Source organism: Tachypleus tridentatus, chromosome 11 (genome assembly GCF_004210375.1).
Source record: "Tachypleus tridentatus isolate NWPU-2018 chromosome 11, ASM421037v1, whole genome shotgun sequence".
Lineage (NCBI taxonomy): Eukaryota > Metazoa > Arthropoda > Merostomata > Xiphosura > Limulidae > Tachypleus > Tachypleus tridentatus.
In genome coordinates, this window is record NC_134835.1 from 6887816 (window position 1) to 6904819 (window position 17004).

The 17004-nt window shown below is 33.9% G+C and overlaps 1 protein-coding gene across 1 annotated transcript; it reads left to right on the forward strand.

The window, feature by feature from the left end:
* The first annotated feature begins 5653 nt into the window (after positions 1-5653).
* On the forward strand, positions 5654-10586 carry LOC143231420 (uncharacterized). Its single transcript, XM_076465957.1, has 3 exons — positions 5654-5778; positions 6696-6887; positions 10260-10586. The coding sequence occupies exons 2-3, from the start codon at positions 6712-6714 to the stop codon at positions 10387-10389; spliced, it is 306 nt and encodes a 101-aa protein (XP_076322072.1). The 5' UTR covers positions 5654-5778; positions 6696-6711; the 3' UTR covers positions 10390-10586.
* The last annotated feature ends 6418 nt before the right edge of the window (positions 10587-17004 follow it).

Consider the following 17004-nt stretch of genomic DNA (forward strand, 5'->3'; position numbering starts at 1 on the left):
TATTATCCATACACAAATCACAACTGTACAGCTATATCGCTCTTGGGTAGACTAGATGTTATCTAAGGTAATGACAGAGAAAAACAAACAAACAAAGTAACCATTTTGATTATTTATTGCATTAAAACCCACATGGTTACTGTCACATCCTTATATTTCAGACATTCACCTTAAGCTAACATTACTTCTAACCTTAAAACTTGTTCAGTTTACACACACACAAACACTGGTCAAGGAGTGACGCAAGTTTTTCACCCGTCTACAAAACGTATTTACAAAAATGAGGACAAAGAAATAAGTACACAGTTTTCGATGACGATAAACCCATTTGGGGTAAAAATAAGGAAGAGAACAACGTTTCGACCTTCCTTCATTATCTTCAGGTTAACCTGTTCTTTGTTAATATAAAGATGACCTAGGAAGGTCGAAACGTTGTTTTCTGCTTTATTAGTAAAACTGTAAATACAGAGTTCATACCTTTTAAAAAAAATTAGATTTAAGTGAAACTAAGTCTCAAAAATAACAAGAACAAACCCTTTAACAATAAAATTCAGCCAAAAATGACAAGAACAAACCCTTTAAAAATGAAATTCAGCCAAAAATGACAAGAACAAACCCTTTAACAATGAAATTCAGCCAAAAATGACAAGAACAAACCCTTTAACAATGAAATTCAGCCATTATATAACGTGAGAAAAGAATCTCATTCTTATAAGTACAATGTTCACAATGGGACTTTTTGGTTGTACAAGATTTGAAACGTTAAATCCACTCCTAACAACTATGTGTTTTTTTTCGTGTGTGTTCTTCTTATAGCAAAACCACTTCGGGTCATCTACTGAGCCCACTGAGTGAAATCGAAACCCTGATTTTAGCGTTGTAAATCCGTAGACTTACCGCTGTACTAGCGGGGGGGATACTGACAACTGGTTCGTTTAAACATATACACACTATAATTACAGTGTATAAAATAAATCACATAACACCATATCAAATACAAAGTACATTCATTATACAATTATTAAAATTAATAGGATCGCGAAACATATTGAAATACACAGAAGTGTTATAATTCAAAAATTAAATTAGAAAAGTACAAAACGGAGAAAGCTTTCTAAAGATGGAGATGAAACTGTCAGAGTTTTACTTCCTTCATTACAACCCCATAAGCAGTTGTGATAAAGTGATGAATGAAGGGTTAATACCCATACCAGCCGTCTTGAGAATACACTTTTACTTCAAGTGGGTTTCTTGTCATCACGAACAAGATACCAATCATAAGACAACTGCTTATGGGGTTGTGATGAAGGGTTTCTTGTCATCACGAACAAGATACCAATCATAAGACAACTGCTTATGGGGTTGTGATGAAGGGTTTCTTGTCATCACGAACAAGATACCAATCATAAGACAACTGCTTATGGAGTTGTGATGAAGGGTTTCTTGTCATCATGAACAAGATACCAATCATAAGATAATTGCTTATGGGGTTGTGATGAAGGGTTTCTTGTCATCACGAACAAGATACCAATCATAAGACAACTGGTTATGAGGTTGTGACGAAGGGTATTTAATTAGAATAAAGTACAGAACAACGTTTCGACCTTCTTAGGTCATCTTCAGGTTAACAAAGAACGAGTTTGCTTACCGCCGTCTTGAGGATACATTTTTATGGCATCTTGATGTTTGTCAGCCTGACCTGCTGGCGGTGTGTTTCTTGTCTGAGACATGACGGTGGTGATGCTCTCTGAAGTATATGATTTTCTACATATAAAGTGGTAAAAATCCCATAATCCCGAACGCTTTTAACAATTTCTAATTGAGTGAGCACTATATAAAAGGAGTTGAGTGACGTCATAAAGGCCATTCGGTCTTTCAGGAAAATTTAGCATACTTTACTATGTATTGTTGCAGGTGTCTCATTTTCAGTACAACGTAGTCGCAACGGGAGTGTTATGTGTTATTGAGTGTTATGCAAGAAGGTGTTAGGAATATTTTGCTTTAGGATTGGCTAAATACTTAAGCGTTTAAGTAAAAATAAAAATGAAGGTGGCATCTGGTGACTGATTGAAAAATATATATTGTACTAATCAGTTTATGTAGATAAGTATGGAAAATTTTCTTAAATAATCAGTTTTTGGAAAGTTATGGTTGACACAAAATGAAAGAAATAAGCAAAGAATAAAAGTTGCTTTAAAAAGAGATGAAACCAATGAATAGAGGTCACTGATTTCTGGACCTAGATTAGTTCCGAAAGGTTAAACAGTGTTTAGATTAACAATTAAATCAGTTTCTTTTATTTTTCTATCTTTTTTTAGTTTTGAATGATCGTTAATAGAATGTTATGGTTGATTAAAGTGGGCCCGGCATGGCCAAGCGCGTTAAGATACCACGTGGGTCGTGGGTTCGCATCCCCGTCACGCCAAACATGCTCGCCCTTTCAGCCGTGGGGGCGTTATAATGTGACGTTCAATCCGACTATTCTTTGGTAAAAGAGTAGCCCAAGAGTTGGCGGTGGGTAGTGATGGCTAGCTGCCTTTAGTCTTACACTGCTAAACTAGGGACGACTACGCAGATAGCCCTCGACTAGCTTTGCGCGAAATTAAAAAAACAAACAAAGCTTGTTTTGGAATTTCGCACAAAGCTACTCGAGGGCTATCTGTGCTAGCCGTCCCTAATTTAGCAGTGTAAGACTAGAGGGAAGGCAGCTAGTCATCACCACCCACCGCCAACTCCTGGGCTACTCTTTACCAACGAATAGTGGGATTGACCGTCACATTATAACGCCCCCACGGCTGGGAGGGCGAGCATGTTTGGCGCGACACGGGCGCGAACCCGCGACCCTCAGATTACGAAGGGCACGTCTTAACGCGCTAGGCCATGCCAGGCCCTGCAAACAAAGCAAGCTTTGATTTAGAATGTTTTTCCGCTGAGTGTTGTTAGCTTATTTAATTTCTCTGTTGGTTTTGATATTTTTATATCTTCTTTGTAACATGATTTGCTTTAGATCTTTGGTGTGTATTCTGTAGTTTGTTTCATTTGAGCATAGTTTCTTTATTCTATGAGCTTCACTGTCGGTAATGTTTCGTTTAGTGTAAGAGAGGTGACAGCTGTTAAAGTGAAGGTTTTGTGGTCTGTCTGTAAGTTTGTTTGTGTTATCAGTGTGTAAAACTCCGTCATTTAGAAAAACTGACGTCAGGGTAGGCGAGTAATCACGGGTAAACTTGATTGTTTTGTGAAACTTTGCATGTTAGATAACCTATTTAGTAGCCCAAGAGTTGGCGGTGGGTGGTGATGACTAGCTGCCTTCCCTCTAGTCTTACACTGCTAAATTAGGGACGGCTAGCACAGATAGCCCTCGAGTAGCTTTGTGCAAAATTCCAAAACAAACAAACAAACAAACATAACCTATTTAAATGATTCAAGACCGGCAGTCCAAATGAAAAATATGTCATCTGTGTAACTTTTTTAGGCATAAGATTTTACAGGGCTTAGTTGCAAGAACTGACTTTCAAAAAGGCCCATAAAACTGTTGGCCTAACTGGGAGTTGGCCCTGTATGGCCAAGCGTGTTAAGGCGTGCGACTCGTAATCTGAGGGTCGCGGGTTCGCATCCCTGTGGCGCCAAACATGCTCGCTCTTTCAGCCGTGAGGGCGTTATAATGTGACGGTCAATTCCACTATTCGTTGGTAAAAGAGTAGCCCAAGAGTTGGCGGTGGGTGGTGATGACTAGTTGCCTTCCCTCTAGTCTTACACAGCTAACTTAGAGACGGCTAGCACAGATAGCCCTTGAGTAGCTTTGTGCGAAATTCAAAAACAAAAACAATCTAACTGGGAGTCCTTTTGGTACTATTTGTAGTACCCTTAACCTGAATGCAATGTTCGTTATTAAATTCGAAATTGTTCAGAGTTAAAACGAGGCTGGCAAGATCAGTTATTGTTTGAGATTCTGAGGAGTTAAAAAGGATTAATGTGGACGTTAGAGTTTTCAGTCCTTCACCATGTGGAATATGAGACCAAGAGTAAGAAACATCCATGAAACGAGCATCATGAAGTACTGCTGTTCGGTTAAATGGTTCCACAAATTAATTGACATATTCAACTGATAAGACACGGATCTGTACAGATTGTTTGTATACTCTTTAACCTACAATACAAGATGCTTTCCACGTAATCTGTCACATATATAGTGTGATAAATGCAACTTTAGCATTACTACCACTTACTCTAATGACAACACAACACCAGGACACGACTACCATGTTGTTCGAAAATATTTGTATAGTTAGTTTACTCGAAAGAGAAAATATAGCAAACATGTTGTTTGTCCTTCCCAGAATTCTTCGAGGCAGAGACATCATAATGATTGGCTGCAGCATAAACTCCATAAAAAAGACTGGGATACCCTTGGCATGCATTAGAAATCAGTGTTATCGTAAAATAAGTAGGACATGCTATTGAAACTACGTAATGTATTCTGAGAAATGTAAACTTAAATATAACTTCTTTTCTCCAACACCCATATTAACTTTATTATTCAAGTTCAAATTATAGCATTAACCTGCAACACTTATTAATATTCTAAATTGTCTTCTATGTTTAAAACTTTTTTTGAAGAACTCTCCTTTGTTTTCATTATACACAACTCCCTATCTATGCTTTGTCCTCCAAGAGGAATTGAATGAACCCCAGGTTCGCTTTATAGGTCTGTAAGTTTACCGCTAACTTACCTGGGAGGTATTGTATTCAAATGGGATGCATTCTGACGTTTATGTTTTATACTGAACCAAGTGCTAAAATAATGTAACTTTCGTGAAATTGTTTTCTAAGGTAAAAAATAAGGTCTACTTTCGTGTCCGTAAACAAATATTTTATTAAAAAGTTTTTAAAATTACTTCCGTATAAAATGCGTCCCGACATAATGTGCCTTAATCTCATTTTAAGTTATTTTATACTGTGTTGTGTATTTAATTACTATGAATATCTTACACTAACTTTAAAAGCGCAGAAATGTTAAGAACAGGCCGAAAATACCAGTTGGTCGATGCATGGACTTAATTTTATTACAAGTATAAAAAAGTATTTAAAATATAGTTTTATTAACATACAAATAAAATCTCACACGACACTTTTGTACACATTATAAATAATCTGTGTAAGGCGGGAAAATTAAAATCTTATGCGGACTTAATGACATCATACTTTTTTAGAGTGTTCTATATTTAGAGTTTTTTTGTGTTGTTATTTTATTTTCTGAGATCCTCAGTACAGCGGCCATGCCATTGTCAAGGTTATCATAACTTCCTCGAGTCGACAAACACAACATTAGTGAAACTAGAGGCTGGCATGAAATGAACTAAGCCTAATTCCTATGAAGCAAGATGAAAAAAGAAGAAACTACAATGACTAAACGTCTAACAGCTGTTGAATAAATTAGATAAGATGGTTGTTTAAGAACGTAAATAGGTCAACAAAATCCCGGTTATGGCCTTCGAGGATCTAGTTAATTTTAGCGACAGGTTTAAAACCTGCGTCGAGTTCAATATCAAACGTAACTAAAAGAAAAAAAAACACAACGAAAACAATAACCCATCGCTAAGGTGATAAGACAGGGTTACAACATGTTTATTTTTAATATCCAATAAACTTGACGGAGACGCCCCATTAAAACACATTGAAGTTAAGTCCTATTTTCTTTGCAATTCTATATAAACTGATAAATAAGACTTAGAAGAATAACTTGAAAGTTAACCCTTCATACACCAGTAGGTAAATAAGGTAAGGAATATATCTGAGTAGGTTGTAAAAATTGTAATTCAAAAACAGGACATCAGCTTTTATTACCTGGTGGAAAAATGTTTTTTGTTAATTTAAGCAGAAAATTGCCAAAAAAAATGAATACAATCACGAATAGTTGCGTTTTTGTACAATATTGTTTATTTGTTTTGGATTTCGCACAAAGCTACACGAGGGCTATCTGCGCTGGCAGTCCCAGTGTAAGACCCATCGCCATCTGTTGGGCTACTCTTACCAAGGAATAGTGGGTTTGCCCGTAACTTTATAACATCCCTACGGCTGAAAGAGCGAGGTTTGGTGTAACGGATATTCAAACCTGTGACCCTCAGATTACGAGTCGAGTGTCCTAACCACCGTACCTTCGTATAATACTAATAATTTGTTAACAACAGTGAATAGCAGGAGGAAAAACTAGATATGAAACCAACGTTATAAGACCACATGATGTTATAGATCAATAAACGTAAAACCAATAGTTAGTAGGTTTGTTTAAGAACAAAGCCACGTTGGGCTATCTGCTGTGTCATCGCAAGGAATCCTACCCCGAATTTTAGCGTTATAAGACCGTGTACTTACCGCTATCGTACCTGGAAACAAAACCTATACTGATTAGATGATTCATATAGAGCTAGATGCGAGGACCAGGTTAGCTTTAATTCGTATATTCTACTAACAGTGTGAAGCAATCTTCATAAATGTAATAACATTTCGATCATCTAAACATTTATTAAATTTAAAATAATGTTTAAATCCACAATAATACAACAGCATTTCCATACATGTAGTCACATGCTCTCTTCAGTTGAAACGCTTAAACTACATTCCACCTATTAATTATTAGGCTAATCAGTATGTTATATAATTTATCTACAACAACACGTATTTGTTGATGATTGCAGGAAACCTTACGTGAAGATGAAAATCTCCAATATCCTTTTTGTTTGTTTCTTTTCCTGCGTTTTACTAAACGTCTATATTCACATCACTGAGGCGGCGCTGCTCAAAAAGTTACTTCCACTTCTTCTCCTTGGACTCGGAGGTCATCAAAAGAAAATAATACCAATACCATTCCCATTACCTATTGCTCTAGAGTAAGTATGTCTTTCCAACTTTTAGTGGTATTTATTTAAGAAAACGTTTACTGTCACTGTATAATATTCATTATTATCACACTGATCTTCACTTGTGATCTGAACAACTAGTTTATTCTGATTGGAAGTTAATGTTAATACAAAGTTTTGATCTCAGTAAGTAGCTGGTTCTGGTTGGAAGTTAATGTTAATACAAAGTTTTAATCTCAGTAAGTAGCTGGTTCTGGTTGGAAGTTAATGTTAATACAGATTTTTGATCTCAGTAAGTAGCTGGTTCTGGTTGGAAGTTAATGTTAATACAGATTTTTGAACTCAGTAAGTAGCTGGTTCTGGTTGGAAGTTAATGTTAATAAAAAGTTTTAATCTCAGTAAGTAGCTGGTTCTGGTTGGAAGTTAATGTTAATACAGATTTTTGATCTCAGTAAGTAGCTGGTTCTGGTTGGAAGTTAATGTTAATACAGATTTTTGATCTCAGTAAGTAGCTGGTTCTGGTTGGAATTTATTATTAACACTAACAATTTTTTTTATCTCAGTAAGTAGCTTGTTAAGTAATTTGTTGTTTATTCCACCATACTTAACCGAAAGCTGGTGACAATATTCCTTTATTTCCCGCCCCTGTTGTTGTTGGTTCTAAAGTTAATCAGATAAAGTTTGCCGTTCCTACACACAAGTTGTCCTATTTTTCTAAACTTAATTATCACCTGAAATGCACCCTCTCAACTGATCTTGAGTGAATTTGTGGAAGAATCAACTGCAAAATCGAAGATTTATACATATACAGTTAAAGTTCTGTAGTGAGACAGCTGCTACATTTACGTCGCTTTCCAATAAACTCATCAAGCCTAAAGTACCAAATATCTGATGTGGGAAGCCTAGGTAGTCTTACGGGCATGTTTTGTCTTCAGCGGTACTAGTTTCATTGTATGTCTTGTAACCGCGGTACTAGTTTCATTGTATCTCTTGTAACCGCGGTACTAGTTTCATTGTATCTCTTGTAACCGCAGTACTAGTTTCACTGTATCTCTTGTAACCGCGGTACTTGTTTCACTGTATCTCTTGTAACCGCGGTACTAGTTTCATTGTATCTCTTGTAAACGCGGTACTAGTTTCATTGTATCTCTTGTAACCGTGGTACTAGTTTCATTGTATGTCTTGTAACCGCGGTACTAGTTTCATTGTATCTCTTGTAACCGCGGTACTAGTTTCATTGTATCTCTTGTAACCGCGGTACTAGTTTCACTGTATCTCTTGTAACCGCGGTACTAGTTTCATTGTATCTCTTGTAACCGCGGTACTAGTTTCATTGTAACTCTTGTAACCGCGGTACTAGTTTCATTGTATCTCTTGTAACCGCGGTACTAGTTTCATTGTATCTCTTGTAACCGCGGTACTAGTTTCATTGTATCTCTTGTAACCTACATTTATTAATACTTTTATTTTGCAGAAATTTCCCGATAACTTCAACCTTATTTAAAAGAAGAGATTAATGTTTGTCTTACTTTATCAAAAACTGGCCTCTTGTAGTAATATTTCTTATTCGAAATTAAAAACAGCTATTTTAGTCACAAGATGAAGATAATTTGGCAGACTTTTACTAAAATGTTAAAAACATTTTAAAAAGAAAATTAAAAAGAGTGTGGAATGATGTTGGACGTCAGTATAACAGCTGCAACATCTAGCAGCTATACTTTTCATAAATATAACTGTTGACAGTTATCAGTCTGTAAAACTCAAAAACGTGTTTCAACTTGGTGTTATTACTACATTTAAACCGAACACGTGTTTCAGGTTGTTGCTTTTACTACATTTAAATCAAACATGTGTTTCAGATTGATGTTGTTACTACATTTAAAACAAAACAGGTGTTTCAGATCGGTGTTGTTACTACATCTAAAACAAACAGGTGTTTCAGGCTGGTGTTGTTACTATACTTAAACTAAATAGATGTTTCAGATTGGCGTTGTTACTATACTTAAACTAAATAGATGTTTCAGATTGGTGCTGTTACTACACTTAAACTAAATAGATGTTTCAGATTGGTGTTATTACTACACTTAAACTAAATAGATGTTTCAGATTGGTGCTGTTACTACACTTAAACTAAATAGATGTTTCAGATTGGTGTTATTACTACACTTAAACTAAATAGATGTTTCAGATTGATGTTGTTACTACATTTAAAACAAAACAGGTGTTTCAGATCGGTGTTATTACTACATCTAAAACAAAACAGGTGTTTCAGGCTGGCGTTGTTACTACATTTAAAACAAAACAGGTGTTTCAGGCTGGTGTTGTTACTACATTTAAAACAAAACAGGTGTTTTAGATCGGTGTTGTTACTATATTTAAACCAAATAGATGTTTCAAATTGGTGTTGTTACTACATTTAAAACAAAACAGGTGTTTCAGATCGGTGTTGTTACTACATTTAAATCAAACACGTGTTTCAGGTTGTTGCTGTTACTACATCTAAATCAAACACGTGTTTCAGATTAGTGTTGTTACTACATCTAAAACAAACAGGTGTTTCAGGCTGGTGTTGTTACTATACTTAAACTAAATAGATGTTTCAGATTGGTGTTGTTACTACACTCAAACTAAATAGATGTTTCAGATTGGTGTTATTACTACACTTAAACTAAATAGATGTTTCAGATTGGTGTTATTACTACACTTAAACTAAATAGATGTTTCAGATTGGTGTTGTTACTACACTCAAACTAAATAGATGTTTCAGATTGGTGTTATTACTACACTTAAACTAAATAGATGTTTCAGATTGGTGTTATTACTACACTTAAACTAAATAGATGTTTCAGATTGGTGTTATTACTACACTTAAACTAAATAGATGTTTCAGATTGGTGTTATTACTACATTTTGAACACCTTTTCCACAGGAGATTTAATGACTGGCTTCAATTCGTGCATATTTATGTTTAACCACTGGAAATTTCATGTAAATAAAACAGAAACAGAAATATTTTAATATTATGTTTAAATAAGCATTACCAGGCCTAACAGATATTCATAATTCTAGTGATGATGGAAAAAAGTAAAAAGAAATTTTTGGTTCTCTTAAGAATTTTAACAAAATAAAGTTCGTTGCTTTCTAGTATACGAACATTTAAACATTCAGAACGCCTGACAAAGGAAAGGTTCCAGTTAAGACGTTTAATACTTTTCTGTAATGTTTTATTATAATTTTGTTTCTGTTCAAGACAGATTGGTTAAATATTGTTCATGTTTCTAAATATTCGCAGGCTGTTCATGTGTAAATAAATCTTCTATATTGTGTTCTGATTCTGAAACAGACAGACAGCAAACCTTTTGTGATAACTTGTTTTCTGATTTTTTTATTTATATTTTCCAGGTCGGTCAAATATAAGAGCCATCCAGTTCCATATCCAGTCCCTTACCATGTGCCCAGCTATATCCCTTATCCCATATATATAAAAAGTCACAGTTATAGTTATAGTAGTGGTTACGGAGGTTGGGATTAACACATAGTGTATACAATTACAGAAGACTCATCATACGACAGATTACAACGAGTAACATTAGTAGTTCTGTTCTCTATTTCTTATCATTCAATTTGACTTTTTTGTATAAAAACGTGTTTATTAACATCCTGTTTTATACTCAGTGTGAACTAGATGGAAACACGGGAACATTACCAAAGCAACGGCCTTTCGATTGTTCGATGTAAATTTATGTTTTTCCAATAAAGTGTTTCAATTTCTCAGAACAGTCAGAAAAGAGTTGTGCTTACGACAATATTCTGAGATCTTAGATAAGGTATTAGGTACTTAGCTATGACAAGAGTTTAACGGTAATAAGGTTTTTTTTTGTTACTAGATATCATTTCCGAATTGAGAAAATAGAAATCCTAACAACTTTAGCTGATGGTTGTACGAAGCAAACAATAGATTTTATCGTAATTTTATCGGTCTCTATCTAGTTGTATCTTGATGTTGTATAATTTTACGGAAAATTCTCCAGCAAGAAAAACAAATTAACTGTTGACACGAAGCTATTATACAGCTAGTAAACACTGTTTGAGTTTTCAGTTTTAAAATATCATAAAACACTGGATTATAAAGTGGGAGAATACGATTTATGTGTTTTAGAAAAGTGACAGCAGGACGTGATTCTATGGAATAAATTATAAGTTATTTAATATAAAAATTAATTTCTATTAAACACAAATATTATCAGTGGAAATTGTTACAAATGGTACTGAAGTAAAGTGGTACTTAAGTATAGTGGTATTAAGTATACTAAAATTTAAGTAGAAAGAATATAGTTTCATGTTTATCGATCATAAAATGTCTAATAATCTTTAATTGTTTTGTGTGTTAAGTTATACGGTGTGATAAACAAAAGAAATTTACACATTAATATCAATAATTGATTTATTTTCACTCGGAAATTATACTTGCTATTAAAACATGGTTTGATATGTTGAATTTTGTATAAAGCTACTTCGAAAGTAATTCAGAAGTGATAAATTAGACGGAAGGGTGCATTGCCAACTCTTGTTATTTTGTTTATTATGTTATTTTTGTTAATAAGTTTCTGCCCCTCGCTAATACAGCGATATGTCTACGGATTTACAACGCTAAAATCAGGGGGTTCGATTTCCCTCGGTGGGCTTAACAGACAGCCCGATGTGGCTTTGCTATAACGAAAAACACACACACAATAAGTTTCTATACACACACACACAAATTAAAGAACAAATAACTTAAATCGTCGATACAACAAAACACGCCAGGGCCACGTTAGATTATATGTAACCTTATGCATATTTTCCGACATATGCTGGTGAAACTTTACAGTCAGATTCAGCCGCAACAACTTTACATGAGGAAACGGATTTTGGATCCGTGTTGCAAAAACGTGCTGATAATATATTATTTTGGATGTGACAATTGCTGACGTATCCATGCTAATAGAACAAAGTAGAGATACAAGATACTAACAGAACAAAGAAGAGATACAAGATACTAATAGAACAAAGTAGAGATACAAGATACCAACAGAACAAAGTAGAGATACAAGATACTAATAGAACAAAGTAGAGATACTTTAAAACCGCAGACAAGAGGGTTGAAATATAAATAATTTCTATTAGACCAGAAGAGACAAATATGATTGTGCAAAATATAAGAAAATTAAGGGTGAGTAAACCATACGCACATGACAGACAGTTCGGGACAAAGTGTTAAGATAATAATAATAGCACAAGCACTTTTAAAGAACATGTAACATTCTCGGTCTGTGCTCTCTGACCTGTTTTCACACTAGACGACTAACTTTATTATACGGTACATCAGAAGTTCGAACAATGATATACCAAAGTCAGTGACTTGAGAGATACAACAAACAGAACATTCTCTTATGGTGAGCTTAAACAGGACACGTAGTTAAACCTGTAGTTATTAGAACGACTTCAGAAAACCAGTTAGTAAAATTTTGCAGCTGTAATACTGAGAAATAAACAAATTACTGAGAATTAATCAAGTTAAAATTAAACTGATAAAATATGAGAAACATGTCATCAAGCGCTTACTTTACAATATGGATATCCTACACTGACAAGTAAAATGGTATTTGTATTAAATTATATCTCGTTAACGTTTCATAGTTAAAATATTAAAGTAATTGTTTTCCTAAAATTTGTTAATCTGTCAGTTACTCTAAACAATAACGATATCATAATGTCAAGCTGCCTTTGTTTACCGTGGAGTATCAGCTTACCGTTGATTTACCGGGGGACTTTACAAGTAGCAATAACTCCTGTTAAAATAGTTCATAAATTACATTAAACTTCTCTTAATTTTGAAGGCTAAAGATAAAAATATTTTGATTAACTGTGCATACGAATTGTAATAGGAATTAATATTTGAATGTAACATATCTTCATCTTTTTTTTATTACTTTTAATAAAAGTGTCCAGTTTTACTCCGGTAGATCAGCATAAACTTACAAACTTACAACTCTAAAGTCAGAGGTTCGATTCCCCACATTGAACAGAGCAGAAAAAGACCAGTGTGTAGCTTTGTGCTAAAGAAAGACAATAACGAGGATACAGTTTATTACATTTAACCATTAAATCTTTTTCACACTTAAAAAGCGAGATAAATATATTAAATAAATAGATCAGTGAAATTTCACTGAATGTTTTCTGTTTCACAGGCTAAATAATCCGTAAATTAAACATGAGAAAATAATTATCTTCTTTCATAGAAACATATTAAACAGAGAAGACCTGATTTTGAGAGAGTGAGAAAAAAAAACATATCCTTGTGGCCAAACATACGTACTCACATGCACACACGCGCACTTCGATACAAATGTGTCCATTTCAGACACTCGATCGCATCAAATTAAAAGTTAATTTATGTATTGAGGACAGAAACAAAAACAGCAACAAATAAAGAAAACAGACTTTTCTAGTGTAAATTTCTAAATTAAAAAAAAACAAACATGTACGAAAACAGGGTAAAAATAAAATAAGCAAATATATCGTCCAACGAGGTGCCTCTTTGACTTGTATCTCGGCTAGATTTGTCTGTTTCTATACTTTGTAGCGTGTTTATTACTGTGACTTATATGCTTACCGTTTTTCTACTACTGGTATGAAAAAATGAAAAACAAATCTTAAATACAATTTTCTAAAACAATATTAAGTGAACTATGTGAAGGTTGGAATTAAAAAGAGGCTCACTTTAAAAGGGGTGAGAAAAGGCTTAGTGGTTAAATTATCAGAGAGTAAATTTATCTGAAGGATTATGGTTTGTGTCTCTTCACTACGAATATATGTTCTTGATTTTACAAGTGTAGTGCATTATAAGAGTGATGGTCAATTCCAACTATTCGATTACATAAGAGCAACCAAAAGGTTAACTGTGGGCATGTATAACCAGTAGCTTTTCCACCAATCTGTGAGTTCAACATTAGAGAAGTTAGTGGTAACAGTTTTGATTATATAAACTAACCCAGAATACTATCGACTTACCGATTTGGGCAAACAAAAGTACAATTTAAGACTAAATTATATCTTCGATTTTGTGACTCAGAAACGTAAGAAAGAAAAACTGTTCAAAGATACTGGTCAAAAACGGACTAGAAGACCAGGCCAGAGACTCGAATATTAAGGCATAGACGTTTCATTTTTCACCTACTGACCACTCTCCGCCTACGTGGATATTTTTGACTATATAGAGGGATTAATAACAACATTTTAGCGCATATTTTTGACTATATAGAGGGATTAATAACAACATTTTAGCGCATATTTTTGATTATATAGAGGGATTAATAACGACATTTTAGCGCATATTTTTGACTATATAGAGGGATTAATAACAACATTTTAGCGCATATTTTTGACTATATAGAGGGATTAATAACGACATTTTAGCGCATATTTTTGACTATATAGAGGGATTAATAACGACATTTTAGCGCATATTTTTGACTATATAGAGGGATTAATAACAACATTTTAGCGCATATTTTTGACTATATAGAGGGATTAATAACAACATTTTAGCGCATATTTTTGACTATATAGAGGGATTAATAACGACATTTTGGCGCATATTTTTGACTATATAGAGGGATTAATAACAACATTTTAGCGCATATTTTTGACTATATAGAGGGATTAATAACGACATTTTAGCGCATATTTTTGACTATATAGAGGGATTAATAACGACATTTTAGCGCATATTTTTGACTATATAGAGGGATTAATAACGACATTTTAGCGCATCCTCAGCTAAAATCATGAAACACGGGACATAATTCGGCTCATAAGAGTGACAGTCAAGAAGATGTACAGTATTACCTTGGTGATAAAACACATAATAATGAGAAATGGCCATCAAATAATTAGAAATTACGTTACTTATTTTTCTGTGTGAAAGCATGTTTCCTTCTATACAACAGGGAAGGAAGAAATCATACTATTCCTTCGTAATGAGTTCAATGGTTGTGGTGAAACAGTACAATTCAGTAAATCTAATAACTATCAATTTTGTTTGGTTGATGTCGGTAATATATTATATTATAATATATAATATATTATATTTTTTTCGTGTTAAACATTAGTTCTTCAATTATATAAAAAACAAATAGAAGCCATTAAATATTAAAAGTATTAAATTTTCTTTTAACTTTTCATCATTTTATATATATTAACTACAATTGGTGTCCTTTTTATTATTGTCAGTATCCATATTGCTAGGAGTTTTTATTTACGGCACTAAAAAGGATAGATCTGAGTTCAACTAAACAAACGAATCAACATCTCATTTCATTTATATATATTGTTCAAATTTTACATAACATAATTTCCTTTCAATCCTTCTTGTTCTGATCTCCATCAACTCCAAGAAGCTATTAATACTTTGTTTCAGGGTTGAACTATCAGGTCATTTCACAAGTAATGTCCGAAAATTTAATACAGAAAGTGCATCATAATTTCTGGCTTTGTAGAAGGGTTTAGTGACTAAAATATCTAGTAGGACCTGTATAAAAATGTTTAGACAGATAAAAGAAACTAACCCAACTCCACTTTTTCAGATTATTAATCAAATAAACCCTTATGAAGATGAATGTGTCTGAAGAGCACATAAGACATATAATGTTTTATGAGTTTAAGAAAGGCAATAGTGCAGCAGAAACTACACGAAACATTCAAGGTGTTTATGGTGTGGAATCTCTTGATGAAAGAAAATTTAGAAAGTGGTTTCAAAAGTTAACATCAGGTGGCTACAGCTTAAGTAATGGACCGTGTTCAGATCGTCCTGTAGAGTTTACTGATGATTTGCTGCTGGTTGTACTTGATGAAGATTGTGCTTTAACAGTTGAAGAACCAGCACAGAAGCTTAATTTAACCCATTCAACAGCTCACCGTCATCTGCAACATCTTGAAAAAGTGTATAAACTTGAAAAATGGGTCCTCATGATTTTACACAAGCCAACATCAGTGAACATTTCCATTTCTCTGCACTCTCGTGAACGTAACTCACCTTTTGTGGACAGGTTAGTGAATGGAGATGAAAAATGGATATTTTATAAAAATGTTAAGCACTACAGACAAGGGCTCAGTGCAGGTAAATTGGCTAAAACACAGCCCAAAAGGTCTTGTTTGGTAGGATATTGTTGGTGTGATGTACTTTGAGCTGCTGCCATTCAATGTAATGATTACAACAGACTTTTGTCGTCAACAGTTAGAGCGCTTGAATGTTACACTGAAAGAAAAGAGTCCTGCTTTGATCAATAGTAAAGGTGTTATGTTACACCAGTATAGTGCATGGTCTCATACAGTAAGGATCACATCTGTAAAGACTGAAGAGGTAGACTTGGGAAAAACATCCACATCCTTCTTATTCTCCAAACCATCTGATTATCATCTATTCTGAAGTTTTCAGAACTATCTTGATGGAAAAGAGCTTGGAACACATGAAGATGTCAAAACTACTCTCTGTACAATCTTTTCCTCCAAACCCCAAGAATTTTATAGAAGTGACATTCAGAAGCTTATGAATCGTTGGCACGAAGTAATTAATAATAATGGAACACACAATACTGATTAAATAACATTAAAAGTGTTTGAAATCTTTTCCTTTTTTTGAACCTAAAATCAAACATTACTTAAGGGATGACCTGATATTTCGATACCATAAACAAACATTACTTAAGGGATGACCTGATATTTCGGTACAATAAACAAACATTACTTAAGGGATGACCTGATATTTCGGTACAATAAACAAACATTACTTAAGGGATGACCTGATATTTCGGTACAATAAACAAACATTACTTAAGGGATGACCTGATATTTCGGTACAATAAACAAACATTACTTAAGGGATGACCTGATATTTCGGTACAATAATGAATGCCGATTTTTAACGATCTGCCGACAGGGAAAAATTATGTCTTTAATAGCAAACGTTAAATAGTTCAAGAATAATGTTCAAGTTCAAAAAAAACAAACGAACTATTCATTAATAAACACAGTTAAGTAAAGGTATGAAGTCACTAGTTTGAATAACATAGAAGTGAAAGATACATTTTAGAGGGTATAGAAGATT